At 42.6% G+C, this 20,445-nt stretch overlaps 2 protein-coding genes across 2 annotated transcripts in view; both read right to left on the reverse strand.

The window, feature by feature from the left end:
- The window catches only part of LOC117517302 (calcium/calmodulin-dependent protein kinase type II subunit alpha-like), a 45,304-nt gene extending 35,728 nt beyond the window's left edge, over window positions 1-9,576 (reverse strand). Inside the window, exons 1-2 of the mRNA XM_034178280.1 lie at window positions 9,355-9,576; window positions 5,162-5,256 (exon numbers count right to left, since the gene is read on the reverse strand). Of these exons, the coding sequence (XP_034034171.1) occupies window positions 5,162-5,256; window positions 9,355-9,416 (157 nt within the window). The 5' untranslated portion in view covers window positions 9,417-9,576. The remainder of the gene's footprint in view (window positions 1-5,161; window positions 5,257-9,354) is intronic.
- Window positions 9,577-17,669: 8,093 nt separating this feature from the next.
- The window catches only part of sra1 (steroid receptor RNA activator 1), a 30,190-nt gene continuing 27,414 nt past the window's right edge, over window positions 17,670-20,445 (reverse strand). The window contains exon 5 of the mRNA XM_034177564.1: window positions 17,670-19,320. Within this exon, the coding sequence (XP_034033455.1) occupies window positions 19,010-19,320 (311 nt within the window). The 3' untranslated portion in view covers window positions 17,670-19,009. The remainder of the gene's footprint in view (window positions 19,321-20,445) is intronic.

The following is a 20,445-nucleotide window of genomic DNA, read 5'->3' on the forward strand; positions in this document are numbered from 1 at the left end:
GCTCATCGTCCTCATCAGGGTCTCGACCTGACGGCACTTTGTCGTCGTAACCGACTTGAGTGGACAAATGCTCACATTCGATGGTGGCTGGCTGCTGATCAACTCTATGTGAAGGAGGTGTGCTGTACTGTGATGCAAATGGTCGTCACACCAGATACTGACTGGTTTTCTGACCCCCACCCCGAATAAAGCAAAACTGCACATTTCAAAGTGACCTTTCATTGTGGCCAGCCTAAGGCACATCTGTCCAATAATCATGCTGTCTAATCAGCATCTTGAGATGTCACACCTGTGAGGTGGGATGGATTATCTGGGCAAAGAAGTGCTCACTGACACAGATTTAGACAGATTTGTCAACAATACTTGAGAGAAATCTGTCTTTTGTGTGTACAGAAAATGTTTTAGATCTTTGAGTTCAGTCCATAAAAAATGGGAGCAAAAACAAAAGTGTTGCGTTTATACTATTGTTCAGTGTATCATTTCTTCCTGGATCAGACGGTCCTAAAACACACAAAAAAAATACACCTACCTCAGAATAAACAACCACAGACAACTTCAACAAAGCTGTAAATGACCTCAGAGACGAGGCAAGAAGGGCTTTTTATGACATCAAAAAGAACATCAAAGTAGATGTCCCAATTCAAATCTGGCTCCAGATACTGGACTCTGTCATAGAACCCATTTGACTTTATGGTTGTGAGGTCTGGACCCGCTCGCCAACCAAGAGTTTACAAAATGGGACAAACACCAAACTGAGACTCTGCATGCAGAATCCTGTAAATCCATCCTCCACGTCCAACGAAAAACACAGAACAACACACGCAGAGCAGAATTAGGACGATACCCACTAATTATAAGTTCAAAAGAGAACAATTAAATTTGATGAGCATCTTAAAAACAGTGACCCCAGTATGAATCGCAACAATGTCCTGATCCACAGAGAGACTGTAGAGAGACGCCCCCTCAGCCCGCTGGTTCTGGGACTCTCTACACAAACACAAACCCTGTTAGACTGAACCAAATTATAAGAAAACAAAAAGAAAACTATGTGACACATTGGAAAAAAGAAAAATCAACCAAAAACTAGAGTAAACTGGAATGCTGTTTGTCCCTAAACAGACAGAACTCGGTGGTAGAATACCTGAGCACTGTGACCAACCCAAAGCTCAGGAAATCCTTGACCACGTACAGCAGGGGTGGGCAACTTGTTCCAGAAAGGGCCAAGAGGGTGCAGGTTTTCTTTGCAGCCAGTGACTCCACCAGGTGATTTCACTGATTAACTGATTCCATCTGCTCAAAGTGATATTAATCAGTGAAATCACCTGGTGGAGTCAGTGGCTGCAAAGAATATCTGCACCCTCTTGGCCCTTTCTGGAACAAGTTGCCCACCCCTGATGTACAGACTCAGTGAGCACAGCCTGGCCGTGGAGTAAGGCCGCCACAGACAGACCTGACTCCCCAGAGAAGACAGACTGTGACAGACCCACTGCTGACAACACCACGTGGAGACCGCGCTGCACTTCCTGACCACCTGCCCGCTGCACCAAGACATCAGAGACATGAACAGAGACACAGATCACAAACACCCAAACAGACTATGAGAGCAACATCAACAAACTTCACTATCTGCTGGCTGAAGGACAACAAACACAGCAGCAAGGTTTGAGATGCGAAAAGAAGGAACAACGGACACAAACCACCGTAAACCCAAAAGAGGACATTAAACTGCTACGTGTATAATATAACACATTTTATAGGATTGTACATTTTTTACACTGAAAACACAGTTTTTACTGTCATTTCAATCCCACATCTGTTAACACATTTATTTATTGCAGAATATTGATAACTGTATGTACTCTACTTCATTTGTATTTTTTGTTCCATGTAACACTTGGACGATGTAAACATATGTTTCCCATGTCAGTAAAACTCCACTGAAATAAAAATGAAATGAGACAGACAGACAGAGAGACAGACAGAGATATTTGTCCTTAATGACAGGGAAATTTCCTTCTAAAATGAAAATAACTAAAGTTAAATCTGGTATTTGTAAAGAGGTTAAATGATTTCATAAGTAAACATTGTGTACTTAGTGATCAGCAATCTGGATTCAGAAATAATCAAACTATTTCACTGGCTGTAATTAATTTTGTTGAACAAATGCAGATGAGAAGAAGCAGAATGCTGTCAGGGTTTTTTTGATTTACAGAAAGTATTTGATACCAAAGATCACACTTTATTATTGGATAAATGACTGAAGTGTGGTATCAGCCGGTTTTTGCATCCATGTCTTCAACAACAAAGCTGTCATCACACCAACTCTGCTGTCTGGATCTGAGACCTGGACCACCTACTGTCTCCACCTGAAGACCTTCAAGCAATTTCACCAACACTGTCTGAGTATCCTGCACATCAGGTGGGAAGACTACCATCCTAACATCAGCATTCTGGCTGAAGCTGAACTCCAGAGCAGTGAGTGCGTCATAATCAAGAACCAACTTAGGCGGGTGGCTCAAGTCCTTAGGATGGATGACAGCCGACTTCCCAAGCAGATCTTCTACTTCCAGCTGAGTGAAGGACAACAGTCCAGAGGATGACAGAAGAAAGACTACAAACACCTCCTGAAACACAACCGCAAGAGCTGCTCCATCAACTGGAAGGCCAGGGAAAAGCAAGCAAGGCACCAATCCATCTGCTGAACAATGATCCACACTGGAGTGGAAATCTTTGAAAAAATGGGGAAGAACAGCACAGAGGAGAAGAGGAGAAAGAGGAAGATCCTGAAGTGCGTGCGCACACCTGGACCCAGAGCGCACACTGGAACCCAGTGCGTGCACACCTGGACCCAGGCCACATATTCTCCTCTGCACACACAAGCATCATAAACCGTTTCCTGGGACATTGTCCATCTGCTCACCACAGCTGCTGTGTGCCAAACATTCCTCTCTCAGTTCCACAAGATATATATTTACTTCAGACACATGTTGGCTGCAGACCAGGATAACCAACAGAACCACACTCGGTCCCAAACAGCAGTCCAACCCTGTCTTGGCCATCTGTCTAATCAAGTCCAGTCTCTGGGGTCCTCATCAGTGAGACACCTGTGTCCTGTTTCATGTCCAGAAAAACTCCCCATATGGACTAAATGTGGTGTCTGATGTTCCCTCACAGTGTCCGTGATCCTCCTCAACTTAGTCTCACTAAGTAACCGTTCATTGGACTCAAAGTCATTCCAGCAGGACCCAAAGATCCTCCACAGAGACTTGGGACCAAAGACATCCAGTCCTCACCTCAGGACACTGGTTAGAGTCCAAGTCTTACAACCAGACAGGAAGACAGGAAGCACCAGGACCCTAAAAACTTGGACCTTCATTTTTCTGCAAAGACATCAGCATCACCAAACAGCTCTGACCTTTGACCCCATGACTCCATAAGATCTTCCCAGGTGTCTTTGGATCTCAAAGGCCGAGGACCCTGAGACATGAAGGTCACTGCTGAGATCAGTGAATGTCTCTACAAGTTCAACACTTTGACCACTTCTGATGGACGAGTCCAGGAAGTCACAGACAGCCTGGATCCAGGACCATCACAAACCCGGACACTCAGATTCCTCACTTAACTTCACAAGCACAATCAGAGAACCCATAAAGTTCCCAGGAGACAAGTATGAGGACAAAAGGAACCAGAACACGTCCCTGAGGAACACCAGTATTCATTTGGAAAAAGTAGGAGACTATGTGTCCACTCTGGGAGCTGTCTGTAGGATGCGAGCAGGATGGGCTCCAAACTGGAGGACATGGTGACTGCAGCTGGCATCTTGTTTAAGTACAACACTGTGGGACACCACGATGCATCATCCTGGGCCAAGAGGAACCACAATGTGTCCCACTGTTTTTTTTTTTAAATATTCAAAGGGCACGGTGCTGGCCCCTCTTCTCTTCATCCTGTACACCTCTGACTTCTGCTACAACTCTGAGCTGTGTCACTTCCAGAAGTTCACAGATGACACAGTCACTGTTGGATGCATCAGGGATGAAAGGCAGGAGGAATACATGAGCCCAGTGAAGGACTTTGTCTTCAAGGTGTTGAGCTGCAGATGGTTTGTGTGGCACCAGGCAGCAAAGGAGCTGGTTACTGACTTTGGGAAGTCCAGACCAAGTCCACGAACAGTTCAGATGGAGGGAGCTGAGGTAGAGGCTGTGGGATCATACAAGTACCCCAGGCTGTGGCTGGACATCAAACTGAACTGGACAACCCACACCAACCACCTGTACAGGAAGGGACAGAGCAGGCTGGACTTCCTGAAGAGGCTGCGGTCATTTAACATCTGCAGGAAAGTAGCTGTAGTAGCCAGCGAGCATCCTCTTTTATACCGTGGTGTGCTGGGGGGCAGCACATACAAGAAGGACACATCCAGGCTGGACCAACTGATCAGACGGGCTGGCTCTGTGGTTGGCATGAAGCTGGACTCTCTGGTGACGTGGCAGAGAAGAGAACACTGGACAAAGTGCTGGGCATTATGGACGATGCCAGTCAGCCTCTGCACACCGTCATCAGCAACCAGAGGAGCTTCTTCAGCCACAGACTGCTGCTTCCCAAGTGCAGGACCAACAGACTGAAAAACTCCTTTGTCCCTCAGGCCATCAGACTGTACAACTCCTCACTCAGGGGGAGGAGGAGTAACAGGAAGACAGGGGACAGGAAGGAGAGGAACAGTGGTAACCAGTAAACCAGTAGTGATCACTATGTCTGGTATTTATATTTGTATTCATATTTATAATTATACATTTTTTTACTTTCACTTTTGATACTCTGTGTGCTTCTTACCCTGTGTGCTGCTGGAACTTCAATTTCTCTGAGGGAGTGTTCCCAAGAGATCAATAAAGTTCTAGCTAATCTAAAAAGACTTTTGGAGGTGCTGAACCACATCTCAACTGCAAAGTATCTCAGTGGCCTAATGACCTTTGGGTCCACCTTCAGAAGAAACCTAATGTAAGAAACCTGACACCAAACAGGATTAAGTCCTCGAGAGAGTTCAAACCCGACCGAGTCTGAAAACAGACACGGCTCCTACTGTGGCTGTCAGGAGCCAGAGTGACTCTTAGGGTCAAAAGTCACGTTGGCTGGACGTGTGAGGTGCCGTGATGTTCTTTCTTACCTCTGGCAGACAGCTTCTTGGTGTTGATGATCTTGGCGGCGTACTCCTGACCGGACAGCACCTTCATGCAGCGGCGCACCACAGAAAACGCTCCCCTGCAAAAGGCACAGCACAAAATTATGTCATATAAAAAGCATTGTGCCTGCATCGTGTGTCCTAGTGGTCAACTCTGGTACTGCAAGAACATCCTGGCTCCTGTTTAGAAAGAGTTCCCAGTTCCTTCAGGAACTGAACTTAAATGATATAAATCCCGACAACTGGAAAAAGAAATTATAAAAACTCTGGAACGGTGAAGCTGCTGATGTGTGAGTTCATCTGGTCTCACAGGAACCACCTGGAACTGTCTCCAGAACAGCCTTCTGGAGGCGGTCAGGTACCGGAACACCTTTTCAGGAGCGACCATCTCTTCCAGCTTGAAGTGGGAAACACACCACGACCATAATGAAGGAAGCTGAAGTAACGGGGTGTGTCACCTTCAGAGGACGAGATAGTGTCCTGACTCCAGACTTTAGATAAAGTGGAGGCCGCGGCATGCTCCGTTTACTAATAAAATTAATTAGAAGAGTAAAAAGCATAGTAACATAATATGCCCTACACACAGTGGTGTCAAAAGTACACACAATTGTTACTTAAGTAGAAGTATAGATACTGCAGTTTAAAAACACTCTGGTAAAAGTTGAAGTATCAACTTGACTTCTTTACTCAAGTAAAAGTGAAAAAGTATGTGCTCCAAAACCTACTTAAAGTATAAAAGTATAAAGTAACCTTTTTTTTTTAAAAAAAAAAAAGGTAGATGCCACTATATGAACTGAAAGCTTAATTTAAAAACTGATTCGTTCTACATGTGGCCCAAGACCCAAAACCCAAAATTACCCCCAACACCACCTGCACGAAAATGTTTCAATTCTAGAAGCTCTGAAATGCAGTCTAGGACTATTCCAGACAATAAACTGCAGTGAGTGCAGCATCCATTTAGTGAAGAAAAAAAAAAAACTTTCCTTATTCAAATTCATTCCAGTAGTATTCTGCTCTTAGAATGCAGCAGTTTTCTAGTTTGGCAGATAGTTCTGGAGGAAATCACTGAAGAAATTAACACATTGAAAATATGGTTTGACCGAAACAAACTGTCATTAAATAAGACAGGGATGAAGTGGAGGTGTAAGAGTCACTAGGTGTTCACAGGAAACATTTATGTATTTATGTATGTTCATTGTTAGTTGCTTTTATATTTTCTGTTGCGTTTCTATTCAGGTTCTTTTTGCCTCTTTCTCTAAAATTGTATATAATAATCATTAGATTATTAATATATAAACAAAAATAAATTTAAGAAATATTACAATTTGAAAACAAATGCACCCGAACGTGATAAGAGCTGCAACTGCTTAATGCTAACTTTTAACATTGAAAATGCCATAGACATGCTAACGCGTTAGCATCACTCCCGTTTTTAAGTTATAAAATACATCAACTGTTTCAGAAGACCGTAACAAGTCGGTTTAACATAGAAAAGGTAAATAATACTCACAGAAGTATGCTCTTTAGGGTTTTAGCGGGGGAAAATTAAGCGAAAGAAAAAGAATAAACGAAGCAATAGGTCGAAGCATTGCCTCAATCTGCGAACCACTGCTTCGATTGGCTCACGGTTCAAAGCAAAGCTGCAGAAAAGTTGATTACAGGCGCACATGACGTGAAATATATATATATAAACATTAAACTGAAGCCAAGAGTAACGAGGCTGTTTGTTTTAAAAATGTAAGGAATAGAAAGTACAGATACTTGTGTGAAAATGTAATGAGTAGAAGTCAGAAGTAGGCAGAAAAATAAGTAACGGAGTAAAGTATAGATACCTAAAAAGTGTACTTGAGTACAGTAACGAAGTATTTGTACTTCGTTACTTGACACCTCTGCCTACACAAAAGGGAAAATAAGTGCGTCTTAAGTCTGGACTTGAAAGTCTCCACAGAATCTGACTGTTTTATTGATGCAGGGAGATCATTCCACAGAACAGGGGCACGATAAGAGAACGCTCTGTGGCTTGCAGACTTCTTATTCACCCTAGGGACACAAAGTAGTCCTGCACCCTGAGAACGTAAAGCCGGGCCAGTACGTAGGGTTTAATTAGGTCAGCTAAGTAGGGAGGTGCCAGTCCATGAATAATTTTATAGGTTAGTAGCAGAACCTTAAAATCTGATCTCACTGGGACAGGAAGCCAGTGAAGAGACGCCAAAATGGGTGTAATGTCATCAAACTTTCTGCTTCCTGTCAAAAATCTATATATATCAAAAGCTGACAGGACAAATATGTTTGGAGAAGCTCTGGATATTAGCGAACAACACTGAACAATGAATATTGCTAAATACATTATGGACTCATACGCCATTCCAACAGGGGGCGGTAAGTCATCTTTATGTTAAAAGCATGTGCGCGTGATTTTGATTAGTAAGTTCATTATAAGCACATAATATAATGTAAATACGTTAAAATACATGGCTGACACAACAAAGTGAAAACTCTTATTTCCATTGTGGTCCAGTAAAAAAAAAATCAAATGACAAAACAAAAGTTAAAAAAATAATAATAATGATCACAATAATAATAGTGTGTATGGGATAACAAGAACCGAAACAATTCATAAATACATTAAGACAGTAAATTAGCATAAAAAATGATTTAATTAACAGGAAATAAACAGGATGAGTTCTTCTAAAAACCATTGTGGTCTAATGTTCTAAAAACATTCTGGACTCACATGTCATTCTAACTCATTGTTATATACGTATATACGCGTATATATATATATAATTATTAGTAGTATTATTATTATATTTATTATATTCAACAATTCAACAGGTTAGTTCCTTCCTGAGAAAGCTGCTCACAGCTTCTGATGTTTCCACGTGATCCATCAGCCAAGGACGAATCACAACCGTCTGAGACCCGACGGGGAATCAAACAAAGAATACATCTCAGGTAGTGTCATAAAGAGCTCAGAGATCAAAGGTAGAGCAGGGGCTGATGGGAAATGAACAGGTTTCTGTGTCTTTAAAAAAGTTTGATTTTTTTTAATGTAGGAAGAGAGAGACAGAGACAGACAGACAGAGAGACAGACAATAAGACAGAGAGACAGACAGAGACAGACAGTAAGACAGAGACAGTGACAGAGAGAGAGAGAGAGAGAGAGAGAGAGAGAAACAGAGAGAGACAGTGAGACAGACAGACAGCGAGAGAAACAGACAGAGACAGACAGTGAGACAGACGGAGAGACAGATAGAGACAGAGAGACAGACAGATAGAGACTGTGAGACAGACAGAGACAGTGAGACAGACAGAGAGAGACAGTGACAGACAGAGTCTGTGGGACAGACAGATAGAGTCTGTGAGACAGACAGAGACAGTGAGACAGACAGAGAGACAGACAGATAGAAACAGAGAGACAGACAGATAGAGACAGTGACAGACAGTGAGACAGTGACAGACATAGACAGTGAAACAGACAGAGAGACAGAGAGACAGACAGACAGAGAGAGAAACAGAGAGAGACAGACAGTGAGACAGACAGAGAGACAGTGAGACAGACAGACAGACGGTGACAGACAGATAGACTGTGAGACAGACAGATAGAGACAGTGAGACAGGCAGAGACTGTGAGACAGACAGAGACAGTGAGACAGACAGATAGAGACAGAGAGACAGACAGAGACTGTGAGACAGGCAGATAGAGACAGTGAGACAGGCAGATAGAGACAGAGAGACAGGCAGATAGAGACAGTGAGACAGGCAGATAGAGACAGTGAGACAGGCAGATAGAGACAGTGAGACAGAGCTTGCGATGTGTGCGCGCATCCTGTGAGCGCTGCATCGAGCCGCCCACCTCCTCGTTATGTAAGAGAGACCTGTCGTCTGTGGGCGGAGCGTGGGACGAGGTCACAAAGGTGCTCCACTCATCCCTTCATCCTTCAGCTTCTCTTCACCCGCGCACGTTATTAATGTGTAATAACACCTCCATCAAGACACGTCAATGTCAAAATAATCTGGTTTTAGGAAGCAAATCATCGCCGGATTATACATGATTAAAAAAACAACAAACCAGACTGTGACGTCAGGCGTGTGAACCAGCAGAGGGCAGCACAGAGACACAGAAGGAACAACTCGATCCTGAAAATAAAACGCATCCCGTCAGTGCTGCGACTTACTTTCCGAGCTCCTCGTACAGCTGATACTCTTCAGTGAAACGGGTGCAGATGACCGTTGCCATGGCGACCTGGCAGGGTTAGGGTCAGGGGGCTCCCCGTCCGTCCGTCCGTCTTCCTCCGAGGATGCTGATGACAGCCGAGGCTGGAGCCGTCCGTCTGCGAGGAGGAGGAGAAGAGAAGAGGAGAGGAGATGGAGGGAGGAGAGAGAGCGAGAGAGCGAGAGAGAGAGAGAGAGAGAGAGAGAGAGAGAGAGAGAGAGAGTGCCGCGAGCACAGCTGTGTCTGTCCTCAGCTGACAGAGCTGCAGCTCAACCTGCCCGCCCACTCCCCCATCGGCCAATCACAGGCTGCCCTCCGACACCACGCAAGCACACCGTCACCATGGCAACTGCATCTCTCTGCACTGGAAAGTGCGCACGCGGCCAGCTCGCTGAAAAACTGCAGTATTACCACCAGCACCAAGTCAGGAAGTCCCGGGGCTAGACAGGAAACAGACTTTCACCAAAGAATGACGTGAAACAACAAAAACAAGAAAACATTTCAGGTTTTTTATTGGAAAAGCAGAATAAAAGTAGAAGTGAGTGATTAAACTGGATTCCTCTGCCAAGGTCCCAGAGGAGCCTCGAATCTACAACAAAAACCTCAATCCAGATTTTAGTCCACCTGCCTGGAAATACTCACTACTTACTGTGAGACACTGCTCTTTAATCCTCATCACTCCTCTTTGATCCTGCTCCTCACATAATCCTCCTCTCTGAACTTTGATCCCATTTGCTGACCTTTAATTCTGTTTGTTGACTTTTGATCTCAATCACTCATATTTGATCGTTGATCCTGATCTTGAATCCAGATGTCTTTTCTGTGATCTTCAGCATTGACTTTTGATCATGTTCTGAATTTATTGTAAGTCCTGTAATCAGGATCAAAGAAATCATTCATTCACTTAGTCAAGGGTCACAGGGGTGGAGCCTATCCCAGCAACTCTAAGAAGTCCCAAAAATCAAGGAGCCGCTCCTTCATTTGAAGTATTCAGTGTGTTCATCCTTGGCTCCGCCCTCCAGGACTGAGGTCAATGACCTATTGTTACAAAAGCAGTCACAGCACCCTGCAGCTGACTCCTGCTGAGAAAGGTCAGAGGTCATCCAGGCAGCCTAGAACCAAACACCCCAGGCCACCACAACAGAAGATGGAGCATCTGAAATGAAGTCAAACTAGACAGAAAAGGAGGTTCCAGAGCGGACTGTGTGGAGGAGCTCTTTCAGAACCATCCAGCCTCAGACCTGAGACTTTAGTGAGTCTGCGCTCCGCCTGCGTTTCTATTTTTGGGTTTGTCTCCACGGGGCCAGGTTTCTTCTTTGTGTCACTTGTCTTTTATGCTCTGTTTCCACCGTCTTGTCTTCCCGTCCTCTCCGGGGGCAGAGGAGCGGCTCGGCTCAGTAAACTCCAGAAGGTTCTGGCATCATTTCAAATGCAGGCTGTCAGTCCGACAGTCAAAGACCTCCATCAGGAAGAACAAAAGCTGTGTGAGACCAAATGTGGGCGGCACAGTGCCTTTGTGTTTAGCACTGGTGCCTCACAGCAAGAAGGTTATAGGATCGATTCCCGGCCTTTCTGTGTAGAGTTCTCATGTTCTCCCTGTGTTTGTTTCCTCCCACAGTCAAAAACCTGCTTATTTAGGGTCTGCTCCTTTCTCTGCCCCTGAGCAAGGCAGTCTCTACATCTGCAGTTGGTCCCCGGGTGCCGGGCCAAGGCTACTCACTGCCCCTAGTGGTTGGATTGTGTCTAACTTTAATTAGGACGATTAAATGGAGAGGACACATTTAATGACAATAAAGTTTCTGTTCTATTCTGTTCCCAATGTGGACCGGACCCATGATCCTTTCCCGCTGATGTCGGCCAGATCAAAAACACCCTGCAGGAAATGGGCGTGTCTTTGAGGTGGTTTAACCATCTGTGGTCAGATACTTAAGTCCAAGACTGGAAGCTTAGTTCTGGAACTGTGTGAGGGCTTCCCCCTGTGATGCCTGGTTCCTCCTGTGGTCAGACTGTGGTTCCAGGAACCCACCTGTGCCCATTTAAATCGTTCTAATCCAACCAGTAGAAATTTGAACTCTTTGCTGCAAAATTGTCATTAAAGTCAACTTTCAGTCATTAAAAGTGTATTTGTCTCCTTTAAAATATGAGTCATTCCATTTCAAATCAACAAATCTGAGGAAACTTTGTTGCATCACCTCCTCTTTTTATGTAGCTTTACTGATATAAGAATAGATACTTTGTAAAGGTTCAGCTTTATGAGATGGCCAATTTCAAGGTTATAAAATGTTAAAATCTTAAATTTCCTACTCATTTTAGGTAGAAAGGCCTATTTTAGAAAGTTGCAGCTCCATAGTTAGTGACAGTCAGGACTTCAGAGTGTTATGTGGAACCTTTTAAATGTATAAAGGAATGTAAAGACAGTTTTTCAAAGTGAATTTATTGATTTGTCAGTGATTAAATGAAGTACTAAGATATGGCAAAAATGGCCATTGTTAAAATTTCAAGAATTCAACTGACAAAATTCTTAAAGTGGCTTGAAAGTTCTTTAAAAGTGATTTTTTTTTCTTTCCCCAAACAGCCTGCTTCTCTCCTTGACACTCAAATTAATGGTTTTTATGATTACAAAACAGCTCATATTTGAACACAAAACTGGATGTGGGAAAGGTAGTAAAGGCACCAAATTTTGCATGTACAACAGTTTGCAACAAATTAAGCAGTGGCTGATGTATGGATGTTGTTCCAAGAATCCTTCATTGTCTATATTACCTCTAAATACAAGATGTTTTTACAGACTTTTTTTAAGGCTTAACACTGATTCATCAGGAAAATGATACCTTGGGACCTATGTTATAGATAATTTACAACATCTCTATGCATGAGAGCTCTCACTGTCCATTAAATTCTTTAAATATTTCTAAAATCTTGTCACCATCTTCACTTGAAATATATTGGCCATCATGGCGTGTTGAAGGAACACTGATGTGACAAGCTTGCTGTAGAAATTCATATTTGTCAATGTGAAGTTTTTTATGATGCAGGCATACTAATGCATCTCCAGGTATTTCAGACCCACTGCACATTTGCATAAGTTCTTGTCCATTATTTGTGTAGGAAGAGAACGCCTTCAGAGCAGTCTTTCTGCTGTAAGTGGTGTTTATGGCTTTCCTCCTTGAGCAGCCAGCAGTCGGACAAGGAGACCGTCTCAGCAGATTATCAGTCATCTTCTTCACACTGCATGAAGGAAATCAGCTATATAGACCAATACTGAATTCAGATATGTCTTAAACTCCTCTGGCTGTATATCCAGCTCTCCTTCAAGGGTGGTGAGGTATATCGAGGTCCTAAAAACAAAATCGAGGATTGGAATAAAGGCTACTTTTACTCATCAGCTGCTGATCTCAGGTGTTTGGAGCAAACTCCAGATGCACTAGTTTCAGCAAAAAAATAAAAAAATTGGAGTCAGCATCAACTATCCCACATGCACTTCTGGTGGCCTGAAGTTCAGCTGTCTTGCATCAGGGGCTCACTTTAAAGGACAATGTATCTGAAACAGAACATTATTTGTATGTTTTAAAACCATAATGTGATACAACTTTCATTTGTAAAGAAAAGTGTTATCTTTTTTTTTAAGTGTGTTCACATTTATTTGCCATCAAATATGCCTCCATAAAACCCAAAATATAGTCAGAAATTAAATAAAAGAGCAAATTCAGGAATTTATAATGTGCAGAATATTGAATATTTCTAACTTTCAAAAGCTTTTAGTAAGCAAGTGGAATATATTTTAATAAAAAAAAAAAAAAGATTTAACCCTGTAGACATGTTAATAATGCTCTTACAGTACATTTAGAACCATTGATTTCATAGGTGAGGATTAAGATGAGGAGACTATACCTGCCTATACTCCACAGCCACCAGCATTTTACTTCACAGTTGCGAATAAAATGATCAATGTAATGCAGAAAAAAAAGGAATCTGAGAATGTGATGCAACACCCATTTGTTGAATTGGCATGAAATGACTCATGTCTCATTATTTTAAAGTGTTTCAGGGTGCCGGTGGAAATTGGGCTACTGCTGGACAAAGAAGAGGAGGAGGAGAACGTGTTGACAGACAGAAGGATGGAAATGAGGGTCAGGACATTGAATGTTGGCAGTCTGACTGATAAAGGGAGAGAGCTGGCTGATATGATGGAGAGGAGAAAGGTAGACATATTGTGTGTGCAAGAGACCAAGTGCAAGGGAAGTAAGAGCAGGAGCATCGGCAGTGGGTACAAGTTGTTGTACCATGGTGAGGACAGGAAGAGAAATGGTGTTGGGGTCATTTTAAAGGAAGAGTATGTTCAGAGTGGGTTGGAGGTTAAGTGAGTGTCTGACAGGGTGATGAGTGTGAAGTTGGAAATTGAAGGGGTGATGATGAATATCATCAGTGCATATGCCCCACAGGTAGGTTGTGAAATGAAGGAGAAAGATGATTTGTGGAGTGAGTTAGATGAGGTGGTGGAGAGTGTGCCCAAGCATGAAAGAGTGGTGAAACAACCCTTGGCAATAATTATGGAATCACCAGCCTCGGAGGATGTTCATTCAGTTGTTTAATTTTGTAGAAAAAAAGCAGATCACAGACATGACACAAAACTAAAGTAATTTCAAATGGCAACTTTCTGGCTTTAAGAAACACTATAAGAAATCAGGAAAAATAATTGTGGCAGTCAGTAACGGTTGCTTTTTTAGACCAAGCAGAGGGGAAAAAATATGGAATCACTCAATTCTGAAGAATAAATTATGGAATCACCCTGTAAATTTTCATCCCCAAAACTAACACCTGCATCAAATCTGATCTGCTCGTTAGTCTGCATCTAAAAAGGAGTGATCACACCTTGGAGAGCTGTAGCACCAAGTGGACTGACATGAATCATGGCTCCAACACGAGAGATGTCAATTGAAACAAAGGAGAGGATTATCAAACTCTTCAAAGAGGGTAAATCATCACGCAGTGTTGCAAAAGATGTTGGTTGTTCACAGTCAGCTGTGTCTAAACTCTGGACCAAATACAAACAACATGGGAAGGTTGTTAAAGGTAAACATACTGGTAGACCAAGGAAGATATCAAAGCATCAAGACAGAAAACTTAAAGCAATATGTCTCAAAAATCAAAAATGCACAACAAAACAAATGAGGAACGAATGGGAGGAAACTGGAGTCAACGTCTGTGACCGAACTGTAAGAAACCGCCTAAAGGAAATGGGATTTACATACAGAAAAGCTAAACAAAAGCCATCATTAACACCTAAACAGAAAAGGTTACAATGGGCTAAGGAAAAGCAATCATGGACTGTGGATGACTGGATGAAAGTCATATTCAGTGATGAATCTCGAATCTGCATTGGGCAAGGTGATGATGCTGGAACTTTTGTTTGGTGCCGTTCCAATGAGATTTATAAAGATGACTGCCTGAAGAGAACATGTAAATTTCCACAGTCATTGATGATATGGGGCTGCATGTCAGGTAAAGGCACTGGGGAGATGGCTGTCATTACATCATCAATAAATGCACAAGTTTACGTTGATATTTTGGACACTTTTCTTATCCCATCAAATGAAAGGATGTTTCGGGATGATGAAATCATTTTTCAAGATGATAATGCATCTTGCCATAGAGCAAAAACTGTGAAAACATTCCTTGCAAAAAGACACATAGGGTCAATGTCATGGCCTGCAAATAGTCCGGATCTTAATCCAATTGAAAATCTTTGGAAGTTGAAGAAAATGGTCCATGACAAGGCTTCAACCTGCAAAGCTGATCTGGCAACAGCAATCAGAGAAAGTTGGAGCCAGATTGATGAAGAGTACTGTTTGTCACTCATTAAGTCCATGCCTCAGAGACTGCAAGCTGTTATAAAAGCCAGAGGTGGTGCAACAAAATACTAGTGATGTGTTGGAGCGTTCTTTTGTTTTTCATGATTCCATAATTTTTTCCTCAGAATTGAGTGATTCCATATTTTTTTCCCTCTGCTTGGTCTAAAAAAGTAACCGTTACTGACTGCCACAATTTTTTTTTCTGATTTCTTATAGTGTTTCTTAAAGCTAGAAAGTTGCCATTTGAAATTACTTTAGTTTTGTGTCATGTCTGTGATCTGCTTTTTTCCTACAAAATTAAACAACTGAATGAACATCCTCCGAGGCCGGTGATTCCATAATTTTTGCCAGGGGTTGTAGGATCGGACTTCAATGGGCATGCTGGTGAAGGGAACAGAAGTGATGAGGAAGTAATGGGTAGATATGGTATCGAGGATAGGAATGGGGAAGGACAGATGGTAGTTGATTTTGCAAAATGAATGGAAATAGCTGTGGTGAACACCTACTTTAAGAAAAGGGAGGAGCACAGGATAACATATAAGAGTGGAGGAAGGTGCACACAGGTGGACTACATTCTGTGTAGGAGATGGAAACTAAAAGAAATTAGAAACTGTCAGGTGGTGGGAGGAGTGTCGTTAGACAGCATAGGATGGTGGTTTGTAGGACGACTTTAGAGGTAAAGAAAAAGAACAGAGTGAGAGCTCAACAAAGGATCAGATGGTGGAAGCTGAAGGAGGAAGACTGTTGTGTGAAATTCAGTGAGCAGGTGAGAGAGACACTGGAAGTAGGGGAAGCAATTTTAGACAACTGGAAAAGTACTGTGTGGTGAGCGAGACAGACAGCACAGTACTGAGTGAGACATCTGGACAGTGGAAGGAAGACAAGGAGACTTGGTGGTGGAACGAAGAAGCCAGCTGTGTGGAATGCAATCATCCGAATGTCATCCAGATACATCACATTCCAACATTAAAGCACAATTTGCAGCAAGAGCCGGTTTCCTCAAATGTAATCACAGCTGCTGACTGCCCACATTGTTCAGTCAATTGCCCACGACCATTAACCATAATGTTAGCGGTAGAACCCAAATATGCAGACAGAGAAGATCGGGAGGTGTGGCAAACTCAGTGATTTATTTACAGTGACCAGGGTTCTCAGTTGAACAAAACAATCCATATAACGCCATACATGCAAATGAAATCCAACAAAGGGAACAGAAGGCACAGCAATTACCGGGAGGCACGAAGAACAAAAATATCCAAGAGCCTGGAAACATTCAGCGGTCACAATGGAGCACTCACAGGGTGCGGAGCAAAGTGTGACAGCCATGAAGGAACAGACTGTGTCAAACAATGAACCACAAACAAGACTGCAGAACAGGTGTGCGTTTACATACTGAAACCACTGATGACACAGGTGCAAACAAACGAAAGCAGGAAATTAAAACGCACATGGGAAATAAGTGACATAGGAGTGAGTAAACTAAATGAACAAGAATGGTGATCAACACATAAGACAGCCAAAGGTGAGTGGAAAATTAATAACTAAACCCCAGACATAACTGTCATATGAGAATGAACCACACGGAAGTAAACCAACATTAAAGGTGAGTGCAGCAGGAAAACCTTGAAAAGGTGCAACAAATAAACACGAATAAGAATAACTCAGACAGTAATCAAACCGAAATAAGTAAAACTAATGAGTGAACAAAAGCTCTAAACCAGGCGCAAAATCAGAAAACAGATGAGAGAAATCATAAGTCACACGCACACACACAAATTCACACAACAGAGGAGTGAGGCGACGAGACCTCCTCACACCTACGACTCTGACAGGACCCCCAGCCAAGAACCAAAAATAAGACCCACAATAACACAACTCAAAAACACAGCCAAACTGGCTGATGGGCGGAACCGCCGCACACACATCTCTATGAAGACACCACTACATGATGTATTTGTTTTTGTTAATAGGAAACATTTTCATTCCATCAATGTTCAAATCATATATGATGGTCAAATACACTGTGTTGGGAACAGGATGGAGGCTGACACGGTGCGCAACGGGGGGCTGCTTGATCAGTTTCAATTCATTACATTTATATACGTAGCGCCAAATCACAACAAAGCTGCCTCAAGGTGGTTCACACAAATAAGGTGTAACCTTACTAACCCCCAGAGCAAGAACACAGGCGACAGTGGTAAGAAAAATCTCCCTCTGATGATTTGAGGAAAAACCTCAAGCAGACCAGACTCAAAGGGGCGACCCTCTGCTTGGGAAATGATACAGACAACTGACAAAACAAATATACAGGAATTGTTTGGAGTCCATGTCGGTGCACAGGATGGCCTGCAGAAAAAAAACACCCACACCCAACTCTGGATGGAGCCGCACCTCAAACAGAGAGATAAAAAAAAAAACAACAAAAAAAAAAAACAGAATCAGGCAGCAGCAAAACAACAAATACAGTATAATTTATCAGCATTAAGCAACAAGAAAAACAGAAGAAATACTAAGGTGAGTAAATAGTTTTATTCATTAATTGTTCTGAATGAAAATCAGCACGGGCACATTGGACACATGCGCATTCAAGTATGTTTTTTGTTGTTATTAATGCATTTTCTTTTTCTTGATGGTGAAACTAGAGCTGCAGATTCTTAACAGGCTCCGATTGTCTCCCTGTGTTCAGTATTTGTCAAGAAACACGTGTGTAAAGTTGTGAATGTAACACACCGTCAGCCGCGGTGCACCTCACATTCTTAACTTCTGTGTGCGCATTGCTCTGAGCTCACAGCATTTATGGCCTCACATGGATTTGCATATTTAAATAGGGCATGGAAAAGGAGGAGCTTGGAATGACTGCAGATGCGCTCAATTCAATGTTCATGGAATGTGCCTGGATCCATGTGTAAGCACACTTTGATACATCTGGATATTTTTGTGCTAACACCAGTTTCTGGGTTTTGGTGGACACCGCATTTCAGTAGGATTCAAATCCACACAGGTCTCTTTGTACATGAGGCCCCGGTCCTGACGACAGAAGAACAGGAGTTCTTTAAGTGCTAAGTGGTCCGGCAGGCTGATTGGTGAGCTGCTGGTCAGCTTGGAGACTTTGGATACAAAATAGCTTAAATGGAGAACCAGTTCAGCCTGTCCACTGCACAATGAGTTTCAGCTGGATGCAGGTTCAAAATTACTGGGTGTAGAACAAATCCACCGAAAAACAGTTTTGTTCCTGCAGCTATTACACTGAAGAGCAAGTCATCATTTTTTTTTATTATTTTTTGGTACTGGTAGTATTTAGTATTTATTGTTATATAACAGTTGAGTGGATCCTTATCATTTGATTGGTGCTTTGTATGTCACGTGACATGGGCCATTCAACCCAATGTTCCATTTAGAGTGCAATTTGGTTCCATACGTTTGGTACCATTGCACTCTGTGAACCCTGCCCACTAGTGGGGGCAGCGTTTAGCTACACATGCTTGAGTTTGTTTTGCTGACGGATGACAATTTGAAGGAGTTAATTGACTGTCAACAGAGGGTCCAGATGGTCTCTTGAGGTCTGACATCAAAGCATCATCTGAGTCCAAACACCTGAGACCTCAGCCGAGTCTGAAGTCCATCCCTGCTGAAGAAACACCTGAACCTCTAACTGCTCTGGGACCTCTGACCCTTGACCTATGGACTGAAGTGTGAGCAAAGTTGACTCCTTTAGTTCAAAGATGAAAGGTGAAGAAAGCTGCTGAGGCCACGTGCTGAGCAAAATCAGGCCTGGACAGCAGGGCCCTGGGCTGGTTCTGCACAGTCTGCAGGATTCTGGTCCTGAGCTGGTTCTGCACAGTCTGCAGGATTCTGGTCCTGAGCTGGTTCTGCACAGTCCGCAGGATTCTGGTCCTGAGCTGGTTCTGCACAGTCCGCAGGATTCTGGAGTGGGTTTAAGAGCTCTGGGTTTAACCTGCGTGTCTCAGCGATGAGCCGTTTGACACCAACCATCCACTGGCTGACCTCAGTCACATGGTCAACCATCAGCGAGCGATGGATTTCATCGGCCGAGTCCCACTGCCCAGACTGCAGCTCTGAGGAGACGGGGGACAACAAACAGCTGCTCAGACGCATGCTCCATCAGACGAGACAGACATGGTGACAGGAGTGTGCCTTTATAAAGAGAGTGGAGTCAATTCAGAACACGGCGCCATTTTGGTTCCAACTGCGCTGAACTACTGAATGAGCCTTTAATGTTCAACATTTTTTTAAAATCATTTAACCACATACAGCAACACATCCAGGTACAGGTGCTATCAAAATAAATATAAAAATAGTTAAGATATCAAATTACAATAAATGTACAATTTATGACTTATTTAATTAATTTAAAGTATGATTTATTCTTCTGCAGCTCTGTAACTCCGTGATAATTTTAAAGTTATCCATCTCTGGATTATACTTTATTCTGGATTCATTTGACCCTCAAGTTTTTCTTTCTACAATCATCACCTCCAAATCAAAGGTAAGATGAACATTTTCCTCTTTCACTGACTTCATGCTGTAAATATGATGCAGACTTTTCTGATCCATTTTTAATCAGCGTCCAAACTGTAAAAACTGTTATAATATGATGGCAGGCGAAGGATTAAAAGCAGAAAAGCGTCAAATCACAGCCGTTTGTGTCTGATTTAACAGGTGCACGTCAGGCTGCGGGTCCGAGCCTGAACACAGTGTGAAAAAATAAACAGTCGGACTTTTAATCACAGAAATGACTCCAGGCCCATTTTATTCAAATCGGCGAGTGTCAGAGCTGAACTTTAATTTGTACCTCTGTTACTGTGCACATCCAGACTGCGAAGGTTTTAATGGAAATACATTGAGATCAGACAGGACATTTTATCCGATGTGAGCGAAAAATCCATTATACAAAATCCGTTATATACAGTGTTTATTACATGGAAAACAATACAAAAACTTTGGGACTTTTTTTTTTTAAAGTGAGTTTTACTGTACATGGGACTGAACAATAAATTTACCTCTCAAAGCTTTGATGATGAAGTCGCTTCCATCCCACACGCTGACTTTATTTTCCTAAATGTTTCTTCTGTTCAGATCTGAAGGGAATCTGTACGTCTTGAAGCCCTTGTTGTGTCTATTTGTGCCTCCAAACGCACAACAACCCGACATTTTACGTCAATAAATAAATAAAATAGCTG

The sequence above is a fragment of the Thalassophryne amazonica genome, chromosome 9 (genome assembly GCF_902500255.1).
Source record: "Thalassophryne amazonica chromosome 9, fThaAma1.1, whole genome shotgun sequence".
NCBI classification, from domain to species: Eukaryota; Metazoa; Chordata; class Actinopteri; order Batrachoidiformes; family Batrachoididae; genus Thalassophryne; species Thalassophryne amazonica.